The sequence below is a fragment of the Teleopsis dalmanni genome, chromosome X (assembly GCF_002237135.1).
Source record: "Teleopsis dalmanni isolate 2A chromosome X, ASM223713v2, whole genome shotgun sequence".
NCBI classification, from domain to species: Eukaryota; Metazoa; Arthropoda; class Insecta; order Diptera; family Diopsidae; genus Teleopsis; species Teleopsis dalmanni.
This window is the reverse complement of record NC_051848.1, coordinates 53,529,190-53,551,586: the sequence shown is the minus strand read 5'-3', so window position 1 is coordinate 53,551,586 and position 22,397 is coordinate 53,529,190. Positions and strand designations below refer to the sequence as shown.

At 27.1% G+C, this 22,397-nt stretch overlaps 1 protein-coding gene across 1 annotated transcript; it reads right to left on the bottom strand.

The window, feature by feature from the left end:
- Positions 1-9,871: 9,871 nt before the first annotated feature.
- LOC119688425 (tyrosine-protein kinase Dnt) lies at positions 9,872-18,268 on the bottom strand. Its single transcript, XM_038103106.1, has 4 exons — positions 18,163-18,268; positions 11,372-12,485; positions 10,568-10,864; positions 9,872-10,461 (listed from the first exon to the last, which is right to left on the bottom strand). Exons 1-4 carry the CDS (start codon positions 18,266-18,268, stop codon positions 10,350-10,352), a joined length of 1,629 nt encoding a protein of 542 aa, XP_037959034.1. The 3' UTR covers positions 9,872-10,349.
- Positions 18,269-22,397: the final 4,129 nt, after the last annotated feature.

Here is a 22,397-nt window from a genome sequence, read left to right as displayed (position 1 = left end):
TATTAACAAAAATAAAATAAAATGGTTAAAAATTGTTTTTTGAATAATAATCAATTATAAACCTTAATAAAAATTAATAACCTTAATAAAAAAAGCAATTATTTTATTATATTATATTAAATATCAAAATAAAAAATTTAAATATAAACTGTTAGGAGTCTTTACCAGTAAAATTTTTTCCGTTATTATTACACAAACTTAATTTTAATATTATTTAATTCATAATTAATTAATTAAAAATTAATTATTATGCGAACTATTTTTTATAGATTTTCTAAAAATATAATTATTTGAAATTTTAATTTTTTTGCGTTTATGTAGTTTTATTATAACTGAATTCATAACTGGTGGTTTTCTTAAATTTTATATATTTATTTTTATTATAAATGCACTCTCAATATCAATAAAATCGTTCTTAACTATAAATAAAATTATATATATTTTGTTTTTAATTTGTATTTTATTTCAAAACATTTTTTATTAATATTCTTTTCACATCAATAAAGTTCAAAGTTGAATATATATAATTAATTTTAAATAATTTATAGTTAATAACTAAATTAAAAAATATAATAATGAACTTGATAAACATATTAAAAATTCATGAATTAAATTAATTCGACTTATTAATTTCATTAGCTACAACTGACTATTTGTTATTATATATAAATTTATATATGTAATAATAAGTGGTTGGTAAAAAAAGCAAAAATAGTTAAAAATAAAAATAAATAATAATAAAAAAAGAAAAAAAGAATAAATAAGAACAAATTTAATAAAAGAGTTTTTACTTAAATATTTAAACCAAATAATGTAAAAAATAAAAAAAGGTAAGTAAAATAAATGTTCAAATAAATAATAAATGGAATATAAATATACAATAATCTAATATTAAAGCTAAAAAAAGGTAATGAAAGTTAAGGCAACCATATTTTAAATTTATGAAGACGGACAATAAAGGTAAATAAATGCAAAAGAAAAATATAAAATAAAATAAAATAAAATAAAGTAATAAAAAAAATAATATAAAATAAAATAATATATAATACAATAATATATAATAAAATAAAATAAAATAAAATAAAATAAAATAAAGTAATAAAAAAAATAATATAAAATAAAATAATATTATAATACAATAATAAAAACAAAATAAATAAAATAAAATAAAATAAAATAAAATAAAAAAAAATAAAATAAAATAAAATAAAATAAAATAAAATAAAATAAAATAAAATAAAATAATGTACAATACAATAATATAAAATAAAATGATACAAAATATAATAAGATAAAATAACATAAAATATAATAAAATAAAATTACGAAATAAATAAACTTGAAATAAAATAATATAAAATAAAATAAAATAAAATAATATAAACTAATATGAAATAAAATAACTTTAAATAAAACAATATAAAATAAAATGAAATAAAATAAAATAAAATAATATAATAAAAATAATATCAAATAATATGAAATGAATAAAAATTGAAAAACTATGTAAAAGTAAAAGGAACTTAAAATGACCACATAATATATAATATAATTAATATAATTAATAACAAAAAGAGGTAAGACAACAAATTACAGACATTAATTAATATACTAAAATGGTACATGAGTAATAAATAAAGTTTTAATTAAAACAAATGATTTATTATTTATATTATAATATAATTATAAATTGTAAAAAAATTAAAATAACAATTCCAGAAGTAATATTGCAAATTTTAACAATGTAAATGGAAAAAAAAAATTATATTAAAATTTATTAATAATACAGAAATAATTTTACGAAAAATTAAAACAAAATTTAAGTGCATAAAATAATGTTAAAACTATTTGTTGTATTAAATAAATTAATCAAATCTATTATAAGAATAGTACTATATGTAAAATTTAGCACCACTAACAGCTCCTTTGTCTTTGTAATGTGTGTGTAGTTGTTAATATGAGCATTCAGAATAAAAAAATATATATTAAAATATTAAAAGACATTATATAGAAACTGTGTATGTATTCGAATAGTTTTATATAAGTCTATGTTCATTGTTTGTGTCTTTCAAGGCTATGGATATTGTGGCATTTGTAGGGTTTGGTTACCTCAGGATTGACCGAGGATGAACTATACTTTAAGTGCTATGAATAACAAAATAAGCGTATATATTTTAGAAATAAAAGAATTGTTATTTATTTTATTATTTATTTAAATCGAAAATATTTTTATTAAAACTACAAATTCTGCAGTATTCATAGATTGAAACCCAAGGTAATTTGATGTTGAAAATTTTTAACACGATAAGGAGTAAAAGAAAAAAAAATTGACTACTTTAAGAAAGAAATGTTTTATTGTGTATTAATAATTATTAAAAGAAAAACATGAAAAAAAAATAAAAAAAAAAATAAACAAATAAATAAATAAATGTCTTGTTATTAGAAAAAATACTACTATTTTCGGAATAATTATGGTCGGTCAGTAACGACTTTAATGTATCGATGAACTTATAAAATTTTGGTTTACAGATTTATTTATTTTTTGAATTTATCGGATGTGTTTATAAACACAAAAAAAAAAAATTTTAAAATATTGACTGAATGCAGAACAGATAATTTGGTCTCTTACTAATTCGAAGAAAGTTTGCCCCAAACGATAACTGCTAATCCTTTTAAATTTTTTCGCGTCGGATCAATGACTGTTGGTCTCAAATCTGTGTTGAATGATTGGTCGTATATAACTAAGCATATATCAATATATTTTTAAATATCACACAGTAGTTTGTGAATTATTATAAATGTATTTGTTAGGCAAATGTAGTTACTTGCTCGTATAAAATAATTAAAAAATCCTAAAGGCGACCAAAAAATTTTTATGTAGCACTTTCCAACAACTTGACCTATTCATTATAAAACGTTTGATCTGTGGGCGTTAGAGTACCAAATGTAATAAAAAGGTTGAAGAAAAATTTAAAGGATTTACTAATAGCACGTCAAAAAGGAATTATTTGAAAAATTCAAAAATAATTTTAAAGGAAAAAAAACTAAATGAAATAAATAAATTATAGAAGAAACCTAAAAAGAAAACTTATGAAAGAAGAATAAATTTTATTAAAACCATAAGAGCAAAACAAAAAAAAAAATATGATAGAAAAAATAAAAATTATATAAATTAAAAATTATATTAGATTTTAAGATATTATATATATTCAAATAATCGGTGTATAAATGTTAACGATAAATGTGTAATATATCATTTAAGAAATAATTAATAAGAATTGATGTAATTGAGCTCAGTAATGTAATTCGGTAAAAAAAAAAATTAAGAAGAAATTTTATGAATTTGAACACAAAAAAAAAAATAAAAATAATGAAGACATACAGAATAATAAGCGCTTTTAACTTTAAGTGAGAACGTTCAGTTCAGTTATATAAATTACAAAAAAACTATCTCCTTGTAAAAAATATTATTTCAAAAAACAAAAAATATTTTACTTATTAATTAATTAATATGCATTTAAAAAATTTTACTCCTAACCCCACTCAGGTCTGTCGTTAATTTTTTTTCAAAAGAATTTAAATTATATTTCACTTCTTTTATTAAAAAAAAATATCAATGTAATTAAAATTTATATGTAATAAATATTTAAACTAATGTCTCATGTATATTTATTTTATTTCTTATATACAAATTACTTTTTTTATTTAGTAAGTAAACTATTAACTAAGAAATAAACGTCCAAAGTATAATAAAAATGAAATAAAAATTTAAAAATCTTGTTTTCATTTTAACAAAAAAAAAAAGCTTAAAAATAAATAAAAACAATAAAAATCTGAAAACTTAAAAATAAAATTAAAAATTAAAAAATCAAAAAAAAATGTTAATCAAAGTGTTCCAATTGCTTGGAAATGGACTCCCCGATTCCATTTTTAAATCGTTAACTTTTATTCTCATCGTCATTGGGTTTTGATTTTATCGTCTTGTAAAGAAAATAGGTCATGCTTTGAGTGAGCTATCGTGTAAAAGTAGAACTGACCCCGGGAAGCCGAAGTTTATATATATATATGTATATATATATATGTATATATATGTATGTAAAAAAACTTCAAATCTGCACCCTAATTCTTAAAAGAGAACTAAATATTATGATAAGAAACCACTTTGTTTGCTTTAAGGCAATATCTTAAATATCAAAACTAGTTATACTTGACAGAAATTTTGAAAGAATCGAATCTAGAGTAAATCTATATCACTTTAGGCACTTTAGAGTGCCGAATAATTGAAAAAGAAGAAATGTAAACATTTTTTTTTTTTCTCTAATGCACGACTTTGGCAGTAATCATTGGAGATAGGCTTTAATCGAGCATGGGCATGACTACTTGTCACTGCGGCAATTTCGTCATAGAAGAAGTAGCTAATAAACCTTAGTAATTACTCAGTTCTATTTACTTTGTAGGCGAAGCATTTCATATGCGTAATTAGACGTAAACTCAATACATTATTCCAAAGATATTTCCACATCTGATCAGATTGATGTGATGTGAAGCTGTGTTCCATTTCAGAATATTTTATTGGTTTTTTTGATTTTTACTATTAGCACCTTCAAATTATAGTTATGTACAACAATGATTTACTACGTGCTCTATGACGGGCTCATTTTGGATAGCAAATATTTTGCTATAATTTACCCTGAAAGCAGGAATACAGAAGAGAATTATTACTACTAATTATTTTTGTACTTCTGCTCAGTTATTAATCTATATTATTATTTTCAATACCTTCTATATCTGCAAATTGTGATATTTCCATAAACATAATTTCTGGACTTGATAATAGTTATTATTTTCTGATATTCTATTTTGCATATTATGGTCAAATAATAGTTCATAGTGATTAAATTTTTCTCTAACTTTGTATACGCAATGCAGTCAATTATAACTGGGAGAGCATACGCAGGAGAGAGCATGAGCATGGGAGAGTAGTGTATCTTATAATTCTCAGTTACTATAATTTACTTATTCAATACAGCGTGATTGTATAGATTATAGCGATATAATTCAATGTTAATAATAAGAGAATGTCGTAAGAATTAAGTTCGAAATTATAAACTCCAATTGCCGCTCGAAGTTTAGAGAGTTATCTGGCAGTCCTTTTACTTTTATCACTGTTGGAACGACTGTGTCTTTATAAATGACAGTCAAACTATATAAATAAAACTTTAACAATAACAACATACTTTAATAACTAATTAATATATGAATAATTATGTTAATAATTTTAAAATTAATAAATTCCATGAAAATATATCTTTGTTTAAACCTGCAATGTAAATAATGAAGACTGAAGTTTAAGGACATCACAATTTTATTATATTTATATTATATATTATAATTCATTTTTTCTTGACGAGATCACGATTAATGTATAATATACTGAAATGAATCAAGTTTATTGTAATCCCATTTTAGATTACATCTCAATTTAATGTGAAAAATTAGAATATTGTATATAACAATATAAAATCATATATATAGCAATACCAATATAGGTATATAATGTACGATAAAAATATAATATAATGAAATGTCAACTTTAATATAATTCAAATTTAATCCATTTGATCCATTTTATTTTGAATTATATCTAAATTTAATTTGATAAATAAGAACATTACAATATATAATAATCCAAACCACTAGCTTTGTGAATTATAGTGTAGGGTCTAAAGTCTAAGGGTATGAAATGTATATGTACAACATCCAATAAAGGGGAGGAAACTAGATTAGTAAGTCTTTTGATTTTACACATATTGTTTCTATATTAATAAATCGACCTATTGTCTGTCTGCAAATATGAAATGATATATATGTGATTTTGGACAGAATATATCATTCAAATTATATATACCAAATATATCTCATTATATATCAGATGAGTTGTGACAGTCTGAAATGAAATTTTTCTATGTACAAGTTTTTAGCCGAATAAAAATTCTAAATCAATTTTAAGTAGTACTTTTAAAAGTAGAGCAAAGGTTATTGATTTTTAATATGATTATAAATTTTTTAAAATACATTTCATATAAATTATGTTTGTGTTTTAAGAAATCTTATGGATCAAAAACAAATTAGATAATATTTAAAGAAAAGTGATGAGACGTTTAGAGGAACCACTTTAATTTCTCATAGCAAAGTCCAATAAGTCTATGCATTTGTGTACCAGAAAGAATCTTCACCTACTTAGCAAGGAAGCAAAGTTAAAAGTTGTGTTCCGAATTTTTACTTGATATTTATACTTTGATTCTTTACATTTTCTATATGATATTTTTTTCAATATTATGTAAATGGGCTAATACCAAGTCAACAGATTTATTCTCAACTAGTACATTTTGTTATTAAGAAGAGCACAAAATAAGTTGTCAGTCAGTATTTTTTCAATACTATGTTATTAGGTATGTTATGTCGTTGACATCTGTGATATATTTCAGTTATATCCATAATGAGTAGAATGAAGCCACTTCATTTCAAGTAAGCGGTTAACAAAACTTGGGTCAATAAATTCGCTTATTTAAAGGATACTTAATATTTATTATATCTCCAATAAGTATTATCACAGAGTTATACTATAAAAGTACTTCTAGCAGTAAAAATGGCAAGAACAGAAACATATAATACAAATAGTAACTCTTCGGTGTCGGACTAAATAAATGATTTAGTATGAAGTCACCTAAAGAACTCTTTCAAGGTCTTAGCAATTATATTTAGCTTATTTGAAGAGCAAACAAAATCTACTCATCCACAGTAAAAGATTACAGAAAAATTTGTCCTTAGTAAGTCAAGTAAGAGTACTAATTGGAATACGACTAAGATATCAAGGCATGGGATATTCAGTATATATTGACAATAGTAACTACATACATTGCATATGATGAAGAACCATTAAAAAAGACAATGAGGTGTGTTTTTATAAACATATCCTTAATCCACTCATACTACTAATACCATAATATAATCTAAACTCTTTTACTGAAAGCATTTATCTTGCTCCACAATATATTTTTACTGTTATCTCAATATAGTCTTCACTTTAGCCATAATATATCCATTACATTGATATCATCTTTATTATTGATATAACTTACAATATATAGTCTTATCTGACCAGTTTCCGCACATTTTCCTATCAAACATGTTATGTTCCTTGAAAATAAGTACTTCTTAGAATGCAATTCTCTTTGTATCTTAAGCAATCCATATTCTTATTTATCAGTTTATTTACTTATATTTCTAAAATATTTATATATATTGCAAGATTTTTTTTCGTTTGTAGATATTCATTTTATCACCTTACCTGTTTCGTGCTCATTTCTATAATCACCTTCTGTAATTGAGGTGTCAATAGCGTATACTAGGAGAGCTACCGTTTTCAAGTCTTCTTAAAGTACTTCAGACTATTTTACGCTAGATATGTACTATACCTACATATATTACTAGATTTTTTTGTTTAAATATTGTTAAATGAATCTTAAATAAGTTCTAAAACAATCCCTTAAAGAAGTTTCTGTATACTCCCTTTAGAGATGGAGAATTTTAAATTGAATCAATACACGTAGGTATGTACAAATCATTAAAAAAAGTTATATTGGACCTATGACTGCCACGGAAGCATCTTTATGCTGTAGGTTAAGTTCCACATCACCTTTTATAATAAATCATTTCATATCATGTGATAAATAACGCTCATGATATTGGCTTCCATGTCTGAAAGCTGAAAGCTGCTGTCTTATGCGCATAGACTAAAGAATCTAAGTACTATCGTAGAAAGTGTTATCCTCGATCTTGGTGGCTAGGCAATAAGTGCATTTTAAGAGATTATATTGTTATCAAAGTATTCTAATTCGATAAATCGACAACATTTAATTGTGTTTGACAGCTCGATGATGCTACCACTTCATTAAGGAAGGAAGTGGTAGCTCATTAACTACTAATGGATTACCCTGACACCAAGTATGACAAATTTGCTCATTGATAAAACCAATAGAATGGAAGCGAGTCGCTCGAGGAGTTATAATAGCGAATGTGTCACCCGGAATTCCACTGAATTCGCTTGTGTCAGCGTCCTTTAATCTCATCTTTAAAAGTTATGCTTAGTTGATATAAGCATGTCCGGTTTATAAGTTAACGATTAGGCAAAATTTAGATCTGTTTGAGAACATCAGCTCCGTATTGCTATTGTTAAGTCGAATTAGTTGTTTGAATTGCTTTGGGACTTGAAATCGATTCAACGCATATAAACAATTCAACTTTAAACATGTTATTTTACCTACTTTATTTTCGCTCTCCGTTTAATCGATTTTAAAAAGTTTGCTGTATAAATAAAAAATAAAAAAAAAACTGCGAAAAGACCTACAGTTTTTTCAAACATATGGGACAAGTTTATTACGTCTTCTATATGACTTAGAAGTCTTGTATGCTTTATCTTATTAGTGCCAATTAATGAAGAAGATTGTGGATTTTTGGAACCTGTTTTATTAGAGACGTTCTCTAAACGTTATCTGTGTGCCGTCTATTTTAGTATTTAAATCCATTTTGCTGATTATTCTAATCCCCTTGGAGGAACAATACTCAATCCATAGTGTCACAATGGACACAAGTGCTCAAGAGAGATTTGATGTGCATATCCTCCACTCCAACCAACCACTGCTACATTATTCTTTAAAAAAACTTCAATATTTATTTTTAAAAAAATATTATTTATTAATATTTGTATAAATTATATAGTACATAAATATAAAATCAAATATAATTCAAAAATAATTTCACGTATCGTATAGTATAAAATTTACAATAATAATATAATATATATAATATATATTATAATACATATTATAATATATATTATAATACATATTATAATATATATTATAATACATATTATAATATATATTATAATACATATTATAATATATATTATATATATATTATATATATATATATACATATATAAATATATATATAATATTTATATATATATTATATTATATATATTATAATACATATTATAATATATATTATAATACATATTATAATATATATTATAATACATATTATAATATATATTATAATACATATTATAATATATATGATAATATTATTAATTTTTAAATAAAGTTTTACACAAAAAATATTATAATGATATAAAAGTAATTGCTTTTAAATTAATTATTAATATTAGAATTAGTTTTGGTGTTAAAATATGTACAAAAAATAATTTGTTCTGATTTGTAGTTGAAGACGGAAAAATAATAATGGAGTAGTGGTTAGGATACACAACCATCAAGTCATGTTTATATATTTTCCCCTTGAAAATAAATATAATTTATTTATTTAAAATAAAAACTTTATATATATTATTGTGTATTCGATATTTAATTTTTTAATTTCTCTATAAATTTTCATAATTTCTATATTATAAATAATAATTGATTTATTTTTTGTTTTTAGTGATTTTTGACTAAAAAATATTACTATAATTTTTAAGAGAATTTTCGTATATAACATATACTCATTATATATATATATATATTTTTTTTTTTTTTATAATTTAATTTATTTTAATTTTCTAAATTATCATTGTTAAAATCTCACTAGGCGAGTAATATAAAAACATTTAATTTTATTTAATTTAATCACTTTAATTTTCGTAATAAATTTAAATTTTAGTATCGTATAACTTATGTCCTAAAGTAATTTATTTTTTATATATATGTAAATGAACATATATCTATATTTATATATACTGAATAATAAATATTTTAAAACTTACGAATTTGGCAATTTAACAATTTTAAACTAACTACGGAAGTCTGGGAGTTTTCTTTTCATTTATAAGTTAGGCTTTCTTTACGTATGGATACATATAACAGATATTGTTGATGTATATATATATGTATAAGTGTACTTATATAATTAGGTATATATTACATTGCGGTTTTTTTTTCAACTATTAAAAGTAACAAATATAGTTTTGCAGTAATTTTTTTTTGTTGATTTTCGCCTTCCAGTCATTGCTGCTTTCTTCATAATAGTTCCGAACTCTTTCAATTTCTCAACTGGATTTTTTCTTCTTTGGTAGACATATACTTTAACCTAAATCCTTTTAATCTTACACATTTTAATATTTCTTTATTATAATTGTGAACATCAAACAAGAACACCAACATTAATTGCAAGTCCATTATTAACTACTACAGGCTCATTAAAAACTAGATTATCTTAATCAATATTATTGCTTAGTATCAATATCGACTGCTCACGCCGTTATTCTCAGATCGTAAAAACGATCATATTTAAACATAGCGAGTGATTTGTGCATAGAATTCCGATAAACCAACCTGCAGTTGTGCGAATGTGGGCCTTTCACCCGGTAAAAGTGCCCAACAATAAGCCATAATTGTAAAACTGTAATAAGAAAAAAAAGCAGAAAATGTAGATAATATAAAGGAATATGATGTAATCTAAAAAGTGTTGAAAAAATATTATAAATAAAACAGAGACATCAACTTACAGTTCATCGGGGCAATTGAAAGGTTGTGCCAAACGATAACCGTCCTTCAGGTAGTGCTCCATTTCAAATGGATCAACTTCAGCGTAAGGTTGTTTGGCGTATGTGCATAGTTCCCACATGAGTACACCAAAAGCCCATGAGTCACTAGCTTCAGAGAATTGTTTATGCTGTAAAGCTTCTAGTGACATCCATTTAATTGGACGATTTTCGCTATCACCCAAACAATTATAATCGGCCGGGAATAGATCGCGTGAGAGTGAACTATCTGATAATTTGACACGTAGCTGATCGTCGATGCTAAAATAAAAACAACAAAAAATAATTTTCAATCTATTAATTATATTTCGAAACAATATTAGTAAAGTTCTTATCAAGGTTTTGATATCAATATTGTGATTACAGATGACTCTTGAAATATTGAGACAAAAAAAAAACAACAGAATTGTTTTATTTTTTAACAAAAAATACAATATCAAGGCCGATTATTATGTGACCTCTTAAATACGTCTTGAGTAGATCTGTGATCTTACGGAAAATATCGGTAGTATTGGATTATGTGGAGAGATTTCACATTCTGGACAGATACGCACAAATAAACGCGCCGTATGCACTCAGCAAGAACGGTACTATTACTAGAAAGTATTAAGTATCTTACTTATTAAAGATTTGGGTGCAAGTATACTGTTGTAGACACTCCACCCTAACGATTCACATTATTCAATTATCAAAGTCGTTACTCGATATCAGAAAAATGCCTAACGATTCATACTTAATACATTAATGGAATATTATACAAATACTTACACACAGTTTCTGGTTCCTATATCTCTATGCACAACTCCGTGACTGTGTAGATGTCCCAAAGCCATAGACAGCTGCGATGACATCATAACCGTTTGAATTGTAGTGACAGTACGTGCACAAGATGGTTCCAGTAAAAATACTTTTAAATTACGTGTATTATGTACGGCTGGATATAGTACGAATGGTGTTGTATGATCTTCAATCGATACACCCAGAACAGAAAGAATACCAGGATGTGAAGCACCATAGAGGGACATGCCTTCTTGCAGTAGTAGAGAAACTTGCATTTGACTAGCATGTTGCGCAACAGTTTTCACTATAACATCTTGATTTTCATTATAAGTGCCACGATAGACACGCCCAAAAGTACCTTCCTGCAGTAAACTGGAGAGTCGTACACGACAGCGTTCAACTGTTAATTCAGATATCCGACGATGCAATTCTTCCGGTTGTTGTTCGCTTTTACGTGGCAATGAATCATGTGTTGGTGGAATACCTGACGGTGTTATATACGATGCAGTTTGACAAGGCGGATTTGTGTTCAGACGCTGAAAACTGGAGGTGCGCATCGGTTGCCCATGATTTTGATGCTTTTCACTGCTACGTATACAATAAGTGGCCAGCATTATAATAACAGCTAAAGCCAATGCAACCAAGCTGCCAACAATCAGCGTAATAATGCCTGTCGGCGGTGGCACAACTGTCTCAAGCAATAATGGGTCATCCACTTTGTTCTCCTCCACTGCGTCCAAAAAGCAAATTTTCTTACGCCGAAACACCAAATGCGTTACATTGTTCTGAGCACGATTCAATATAACCTCAATCGATATGGTGACATCCACTTCAGCGGCACGTGCTCCCGAACATTTTAAGCTGATCGAAAATGTTTGCACCGTCGTTGGTATTTCGCCAATTTGCGAAATATTCATGGCGGGACGCGGTAATACCGAATGATCCGATGTGACAACGTTAATGCTGTACGGCAGTGCACGACCGGCCAAACTTTGCCAGGTAAAATTTATGTCACGCACGTTCCCCGGCACCGGGACAATAAAATTGAACGCATAATTGTTCACATGACCATCGCGCACGTAGTAAACCTCAGCTGAAACACCTGCAAGGAGAAAGGGTGAAAATAAGTAAAAATGTACAAAAGGAACATAGAGTTTGGAAATACAAAATTATTGGAACTTCCAAATAAACAACTGAAATGTAAAGTAAAAATAAAAAAAAAAATTGCCAAAAACTTTGGTGGAAAATTAATGCATTCGTTTACGATTTTCCTATGATTTTCTTGGCAAGGAAGACACCAGCACGCCCGAACGAAGTCACATAAAATAGGGTAGCTGAGCTGGAACTCGTGAGAGAATTTCAAAATTAATATTACAAAAGAAATAAAAACAAATGAAAACGAAAATGAAAATAGAAATAGAAATAAAACAGAAGATATATTTAACAAAAAAAAAAAAAAAAAAAAAAAAAAAAATAGAAATAAAAATGAATTAGAAAACGCTACAATTTGACAAATTCCTTTGGCGCAACGTGTATGACTTCTGCGGATGATGACGATGACAATGACAATGACAATGACGATGACGATGACGATGGCAATAATGAAGATATTGTTGGAAATGCTTGGGTGTCTCACTGATGGAGATGAGTGGCGGAGAGCAGACCCAAGAAACGAAACAATTCAGAAGGCACGTTCAGTTATAATTTTATTTGATTTTGAAATGCTTTTAATATCTTCCGTTGGCGAAAAGTGTACGGTAACACACAACAATAATAAATTTTTAACAATCTTATTAGTAATTTACAATGTATAGAAAATTTGTTCATTGGAGCTGGGATGGAAGAGATGTGCACGATTTCACTGAGTTACACTACTTTATCAAGCCGGCAGAAGCATTCACACGCTGATTAAGGAAGGAAACTTGAGAACACAAAAAAAAACTTCAAATTTGGAACATGTGTGGAGTGTAAATTTAATCGAATTGCTTGGCAGCGAAAGCCACCGAACTTCTGAAGCCATATAATGATAAATAAATGAAGTCGAACGAGAATAAATAAAATTTTCATTTACTAGATTTCTTCAGAAATTACTTTTTGCGAAACTTTAATTTAATAAAAATAAAAAAATTATTTTCAAGAAACTCGACAAGGATAGTTTGAAGACTACATAATTATTTACGATACGGCATTGACAGACCCAAGACAACAAATTAATTTGGGGCTGGAAATGAACTGTACAAGTAAGTTATTATGAAAGTATTTCCTTTTCTAAAAAAAATAAAAGAATAATTGTTTCTTTTCTAGATATATTTGGATATCTGCTGGATATTATATTAACTGGATATCTATTTAAAAAAAAAGTTGAACAGATATCCGATCAATCAACCGGAACTAAGTCTAAAATCTTAAAACCTCGAGGTATTCATATTAATCAACAGAACTTTGAATATCTGCTAGATATCATATCAAAAAAAAAATAAAAAAAAAATTTAAATAGATACCCGGTCAAACCACCGGAACCAATTCTAAAATCTTGAAACTTCTAGGTATTTATACTAATCAACTGAACTTTAGATATCTACTGGATATAATATCAACTGAATAACTGTTTAACAAAAAATTTAAACAGATATACGTTCAATCCAACTGAACTAAGTCTAAGATCCGAAAACCTTCTATATCTTGAACATATATCACATACAAGAACGACAGATTTAAGAAAATTGACAGTTATACACATTAGCATCGCATCTTTGTTATTTTGAAATTCGTTTTCTTCTAGATATTTACTTAAAGGTTTATTTACTTAAGGGCTTTTTGCAGGAGTATAGAGGGTCTAAAAATTCAAAGACCCTCTAGATTTTCAATAAAAATTGAAAGTATAATAGCATCGCCTAATGCGATGTGGAAGCCTTTGTTAATGTCAGTAGGAGCTAACGAAGAATATGGAGTTCAAATATGGGATGAATGCGTGGAGAAGAAGGTTATCTAAAGCAGTCAAACCTACTAAGTCGTTGACGTATTGACGTTCTAGGATATCGAAAACGTGTCTCATGATGTGTTTAATATATATGTGTTATAGTTAGAAGTCTGAATATTATTGATATTACCATTAACATTTAAAGTGAAAACTTTTTTAACCGGACACCGAGGATGGTGGGTCCAGTTAACAGTGGAGTTTACTTAAAAAAAATATGCATTTTATGAAAAATGAACGCTATGGACTAGCGATATTGCACTGTTAAGAAAAATATTAATTTCAGAGTTCCTTCTTTTGACAGTGTTTTGGCTCAAACAGACATCTATGGAAAACCGTCAGATGGCGTGTTAATGAATAGTAACTCATTATTTGCACGTATGGTTTTTTTTAATGTAACTCATGTAAACTTCGCTATTTTAATATTTCAAGAACTTACTTATATCGACTTGTAGTGTGGGGAATACTGTGTTTTAAAATAGCTGACCCTACAAAGTCGAGAAGTCGTTTGAAATGACGTGCTCTATGTACCATATGCGTTATTATTAGAAGGCTTAAATATTATTTATATTACCATTTACATACACAGTGAAGTCAGTTCAGTTAACCGTAGAGTTTACTTAAAAAAAATATACTTCATACGATAAATGAAAAGCAGGAACTTACAATATTGTACGCTTAAGAGTGATGTTCCTATAAGAGAGTGTCTGTTTAATAGAGCTTTGACTCTCAGAGACATCAGTGAAATGTGGACAAACCACTAGTTGGCAAAATTTTTGATAACAAAGCCATCAACGGTGGAACTAATGAGAGAAATGGATGATCAATGCTAATTTTATATAACTATAACTGCTTCTTTATTCGTAATCCTAGACCTATAATGGCTACACTAACTTTTCTCTGTTTTACGTTAAAAATCATTTCCTTTTCTCAATTATGGGAAAATATGATTATGTATATGATTTGTTTAACTGCTTTGCATTTAGTAAAAAATCAATTCTGATTTTACTAAGTACATGTACATCTTTTCCAAAGAATTTCATATAACGACTTCGCATGAGGCAGGGGTCCCTTCGTAGTTAGCAGTAAAGACTACGAAGGGAAAGAAAGTCTGCAGTATTTATTCGTCAACACATTACAATATTAAATAGCTATAAACTGGCATCGTAAAACTGAACAATGAACTACATTCTTGGTATTTTAGGAAAATACTCGTGTTTTAAAAATAATTTGTAAGAATTTTTAGTGTTAATAAATTTTGGCTGACGAACTCATTAAAAAGTTGCATGTGCATAGACAATGCAAATTATTTGCTAATACAAGTGAACTGATGGAAAAAATGCCAGAAGAAGGCGTTATGGATTCATAAAAATAATGGAGCTGGAGCAACAGCAACAGCAACAGGAACAGGAATAGGAATGGGAATGGGAATGGGAATGGAACTGGGAATGGGAATTGCAGAAAATCACGAAGTAATTCAATTTTCGACAATTTACACGTTGCGCCTTGCATGCCGTCACAAAATTAGAGAAGCAAATTTTTTATGAAAATGGCAAATGTCATAAAAAAATAATAAAAACCCCACAGAAATCCCAAATGGCAGTGCTGAAAAAGCAAAAAAAAAAAATATATATGAAATTTTATGACTGACTGACTGGACGGACTAAAGTGTGCTAATAACAAAACTTTGTACCGAAGCTGAATGCGAGTGAAGTGGCTGCAGACTGAAGACTGCCGCATTTGGCAGTCGCATTCGTAAGCGGACTTGCAAAGTGACTAGTAAACAATATGCGAATGATTTCCTACTAGAAAAACGACTACACATACCTAATGTGAACTTATGGAGAGGAAATTCTAGTTCCAGTGAAAAGTAGCAATGTCTCACAAATTCACAAACTCATCATAAACAGTGTCAGTCGGAGTGACGGAGATTATAAATATTTTAAAATGTGTTCACATAATCTTTCGAACTCGTAAAATTCGAACTATTTTAAGACTCGACATATAGACATTCAGACATAAAGACTGTTTGTCTTAATTGTAAAATAGACCGAACGCAACAACGTGTAAAACATCACCAAATGGCCAGAGTTGCAATTCTACGTGCTAAATTACTCAATTTTGCCAATCCGGGAAGTCATTGTATTTTTGGAACGTGTATGCACATGTTCCACGAAAATCGAAGCTTCGATAATAGAATGACAAAAAATAAAACAAACTAAGGGGAATAACAAAATAAGAATGGATTAGCTTGTCTCATTTAGACAAGTTAATTTCCACTTGTCTCATTTGGGTAGTTTTGCTCATTAAGGTTGCTAAAAAAATTAAATTAGTACATTAAATACATGAATTAAATAATTAATTACATAAATAATATGATTAAAATAAGTAAATAAATTAAATAAATAAATTAAGTAAATGTATTAAAGAAATAAATAAATTAATAAACAAATTAAATAAATTAATTAAATAAATAAAATAAATAAGTAATTACATAAATAAATTATATAAATAAATTAAATAAGTAAATTAAATAAATAAATTAAAGATTTAATTACATAAATAAATTAAATAAATAACTTAATTAAAATTAAATAAATAAATTAAAGATTTAATTATATAAATAAATTAAATAAATAATTTAATTAAATATATTAAATAAATAAATAGATTAAATAAATAAATAAGTTAAATAATTAATTACATAAATAAATTATATAAATAAATTAAATAAGTAAATTATATAATAAATTAAAGATTTAATTACATAAATAAATTAAATAAATAATTTAAATAAATATATTAAATAAATAAATAGATTAAATAAATAAATGAATCAAATAATTAATTACATAAATAATATGATTAAAATAAGTAAATAAATTAAATAAATAAATTAAGTAAATGTATTAAAGAAATGAAAGATTAATAAACAAATTAAATAAATTAATTAAAAAAATAAAATAAATAATTAATTACATAAATAAATTATATAAATAAATTAAATAAGTAAATTAAATAAGTAAATTAAATAAGTAAATTAAAGATTTAATTACATAAATAAATTAATAAATAATTTAATTAATATATTAATTATAATAGATAATAATAATAAATAATAATTAATAATAATTATTATAATAAATAAATATATTAGTAAATGAAAAATAAATTAAAGATTAATTACATGATAAATTAAATGAACAATTTAATTAAATATTTTAAATATATAAAATAAATAATTAATTGCATAAATAAATATATAATATAATAAAATAAGTAAATAAGACAAATAAATTAAAGATTTAATTACATAAATAATTAAATAAACAATTAAATATTAAATATTAAATAACTAAATAGATTAAATAAATAAATAATTTAAATAATTAATTATATAAATAAATTACATAAATAAATTAAATTAAGAATCTAAGTAAACATATTCAATCAATAAATAAATTAAATAAATAAATTAAAGAAAAATATTATGTAAATAAATTAAATAAAACTAATAAAGAAAATAACTAAATTAGTTTATTTATTTATTTTATTTAAATAACATAAATAAATAATATAAATTAATTAAATGAGTAAATTAAATAATTGATTGCATAAATAAGTTATATAAATAATTTAATTAAGTAAATATCAAATAAATAAGTAAATATCAAATAATTAAATTAACTAAGTAATAACTTTTTGAGGGACTATTACTACGACTACGATTATTAAGATTATTACGATTATAACAACTACAACAGCTAGGTATAACGACTACTACGATTATTATGACTATTACGATTATAACAACTATAACGACTATAAGGACTGTTACGACTATTATGACTATTACGACTATAGCGACTATTATGACTATAAGGACTATTACGATTATTGCTATCCATAAGCACAGTATTATCCAAACATTTTTTGCTGAATGGTCAACCAAAATTATGTTATTTGTCAATATTGGATTTATTAGTCCCATTGTGATGAAAATCAGTCAAATTATGGATAAACTGTTACTAGCTACAACATGGACAAGTCATTAAAAATTATCTCAAAAATGTTTTATTAACCCTTTTAAACCTCAATTTTTAAACCTTAATCCATTATATTGACTGTCTATATATTCAAGTGGAGAACAGATTGCAGATTTGAGCTTAGTAGCTCCAAAGTAACCTATATTTATATCATATTAAAAAATTAAAAAACAGAATTTAATGTCACACAATATAATCAGTACCAATCGTTTATGGCTTTAGTAGGTCTATAATGTCTATAATAATGAAATGTCTAAGATAATGCCTAAGATAGCTTATGTTTGCTATCCTGATTCTAATGCAGAATCAACTGTTATAGGTGTGAACTAGTAAACAGCAGATGGGAGTATAATAAAATTTGGGATGAGGTGGGATGAGGGATGAGGTTATATAGTATGTGCCGCTTGTTTTCATGGTTCTGTATGACATTGATTAACTTATGTAGATAAGTATCGGATTATAATAGAATGCTTTAAATTAATTCAGTAGGATTATACTACTAAAAAAACACTTACTTAAATTTAGCATCCTACGTCATCACTCGTCATTGTTATAGAAAAGTAAACAATTTCGTTTCATATTTCACTGGAAAATGTACGAAAAGTTCTTGTTAAAACAAACGAATACATATGCGCATTCATACATACATACATGTATACACATATACATACATATAAGTATACACGCAAGAAAGGAGCTGAATCATTTTATGTTGTATTTGCTTTTCACTTAGCACAATTAAATTTCAGTTTAAGTATTACTAGCTCTTAGAATGTCGCTGTCCCGCTCTTCACTTCCCGACAAAGAAGAAGGAAAAATCTAAGCATGCTACATGAAAAAGGAGAAGCACTTATATTTTTATTTCTTGTTAAACTTATTAAGTCATTAACGTTTCAGGCACTCACAACACCACACACAATCATACATAAAGATATTGGATACCATAGGACCATAGGAGTATGCGTGTTGGTTTGTATTTAATAATGCGAGCTGCTAGAACAATAATAAGACGATATAATGTTGATTTATGCAAAGTGATAAGACATTTAAGCGCGGCAGCACCCTTATCATTTTAAGCGGCTTGAATGCATACAAATAATAGAGGACATGCATGAATGCCTGGTACGTCAACAGCACGCATAAACTACAACCTCACTTACAGGACAACAGAACCCTCAGCCTCAGCCTTAGTCTTAGCCTCACCCACACCTTCACTCACGCCAATCGAATTCCATACAATAAGCAATGCCTTCTAACAATTAAGATACTGACAACAGCAGTAACGGTGGCAGTGGTAGTGGCAGTGGTAGTGGCAATGGCGGGAGTTACTGTACCGGCCGTCAGACCAAACAACCGAACGACCAAAACATACAATTTCTACTACCTTTTGTACCAATTAAACTTAGCAGGGTTGCATTTGTACAACCTCGAACACACTCGATGTGTCAGTAAAGCAGCCACTTATATGCTTGTACATCCTTTGGTCAATGTTAAAAGCTTAATTGATGTTGATGCCGAATTGTAGGAGTTGCGGCCAGGAGGAGCTGCTGCTGCCTTTGCTGCTGCTGCTCTGTGCTGTGCTGTGCTGTGCCAGTTTGTTGGTTTGTTGGTTTGTGTAATGATGTAAAAGCTTCTTTGTAAGAAAATATTGACAAAGCAATTTTGTTGCCCGACAATTAAGCACTTAAGTGCGGTAGAACAGTAAAAGAAAGTATACGAGAGAGATAAAATGCTGTATATATATATATACATATATTATTATATATATAAGGGCTTGTGGTAGTTATAAAAATGTGCCGTGTATCCATGTGAAGCATGGGTATTGTCATAACATACATAATGCCTAATAGCTTTAAAATGACATTTAATATTACCAAAGCAAGTATGTGAAATGGCAAGGCAAAAGGAGTTCACCACTCATCACCCAAGCGGCCTACTTACACAGCGGTTGTTATGGAGCTCCAACATGTTCCAACTCTTAGGTTTTATTTAAAATTTTTTTTTTATTTTGATCTTTGCTGCCTTTATAGTTGGAGCACTCACTCAAGTACGACTAGGAAGATTGCATAAGTTTTGAATGGTGATTGTCGAGAATTTACATGTTTTTTTAATGGAATGTGTAAATATGTTGTAAGCATGAATTGTTTAATTACAGATTAAAAAGAGAAGTGGCATTACCGGACTTTAAGTCGGTCTCAGCAGTACAGAAAGAAAAGTTGGAAATACTGCGACACACCACATTAAATCACCCAGGAGACAAGCACAATTTGTGTAAAATAAAACCTATTCAATTAGATTTCGCAATTATTACAGAAAGAAATAAAAATGAAAATAGAAATTTAAAAAATGATGTATACGAGTATGAGACGAGACTAATCAACGTCTTCGTAAAAAATACAAGCTTTTTTCACCTTGCTCAAACTACTCCTTTTCACAGTTCCGTATAGGTATTATTTAACAGATTACAATCCAACACAAAATTTTATTTTGATGGGGACTAGTTATTGTGGATTTTCCACATCAAAAGAAGTGAAGTGAAGGAAGGTGATGTGTATGTAGAAATGTAGAAAACAAAACATCAATCGCGGATCAAAACAGGGAAACAGCTATGTGAACGTACGGATAGTAATCTAATCGGTAAAGTCGGTTAAATGGATGCGAATAGCCTATTCACTTAAAACACCTTTACCTTATAAATCAATAAATAAATATATGTCTCTTGGTAGTTTCCTTGGTAGTTCTCTTTCCTTTTCGACTGCGACGTTCATAAGAAGGGTCTGGGTCTATTGTTATTGATTCCATTGTTTTTTGATTCTATTGTTATTGATACCCGAAATTCGTATTAAGTGCACCTGATTATTCTAGCCAAGAATGTTCAGCTTGTCAATGCACTCCAATACCAGTTTAGATTACACAGATTATGTTGCAAAAAGCTGAGGAGAAGAAAAAAAGTGAAAAATTTACACTGAAGAGGAAACAAAGGTATTGAAAAATACAGTCCTTCAAACTTTGATCGAAGAATTAAGCAAATAGAAAGATTATGTTGATAAAACGTGGAGTTTCCAGCACCACCAAAAAGTAAAATGCTAGATTGTAGCATGAAAGTTACCAAAAGTGCCAAAAGAGAAAAAATGTCGTTTTTAGAAAAGTGAAGTACTGCTGTTGTTCATAATGAATTTAAATCATAAGGTTGAATAGTGGACGTAGATCATTATTAATTGCTAAGTCAATTAATTTCTTTACTTCACTCTTGCAAGTAATCTATGTTTAAGCAAGCTCATATATGTATGTGCAAACTTTAGTAAAATAAAGCATACGATTAAGTGCTATAACCAAAAACGAGCAAACCAGCATTAAACATAAGAAAAAAGTGCTTAGTAACAGCACCAAAAGGAAAAAAAAAATAAATAATTGAAAAAAATAATTGAAGTAAGTAAGAACAGCAATGAAAAATTTAGAAAGGAAACCTTCACATACTCAGTTTTAGATAAAAAAAAAGGAGGACTGGCGTGAAAATATTAATAAGAAAATAAAGAAAAACGAATTAAATATACTTAATATAATGGGTCATGAAAAATTCAGCGGTTTCGCTGGCTTGGTCATGCGAATGAAAGAATGTGCTTCGGCTAAAAGGTGTTTGATTCCGTACCCGCAGGTACGGAATCGGTAGAGTAAGAATTAATTTCTAAGAAGACGTCCGCATTTTCGGTGGAAAGAACAAATGACCAATAATTTGGGACGCTCGGGACTATTAACTGGCGACTGCAAGCCACTAATCGGGTTGGTTGACGGAGATTACTCGACGCGGCTGAAGATGACTCTAGTCTGTAATGGCCAACTTAGTACTTAATATTATGAGAATGGTTTATCTGTATGGTACATATTATCAAAGATTAATATAATGTCGTACGAGGAGTTTAATTCAATAAGCAAATTACATTACATTGCATAAAAAGAAGAGACAAGAAATTCAATTCCTTCAATTAGTGAT

Excerpts from the sequence above, each read along its gene's own strand:
- LOC119688425 (XM_038103106.1), bottom strand. The coding sequence starts at position 18,268 with ATGGATAGCAATAATCGTAATAGTCCTTATAGTCATAATAGTCGCTAT. Across the intron at positions 12,486-18,162 it reads TCGTTATAGTTGTTATAATC|GTGTTTCAGCTGAGGTTTAC; the intron begins GTAATAGTCATA and ends TTCTCCTTGCAG. Across the intron at positions 10,865-11,371 it reads ATAGGAACCAGAAACTGTGT|CATCGACGATCAGCTACGTG; the intron begins GTAAGTATTTGT and ends TTTTTATTTTAG.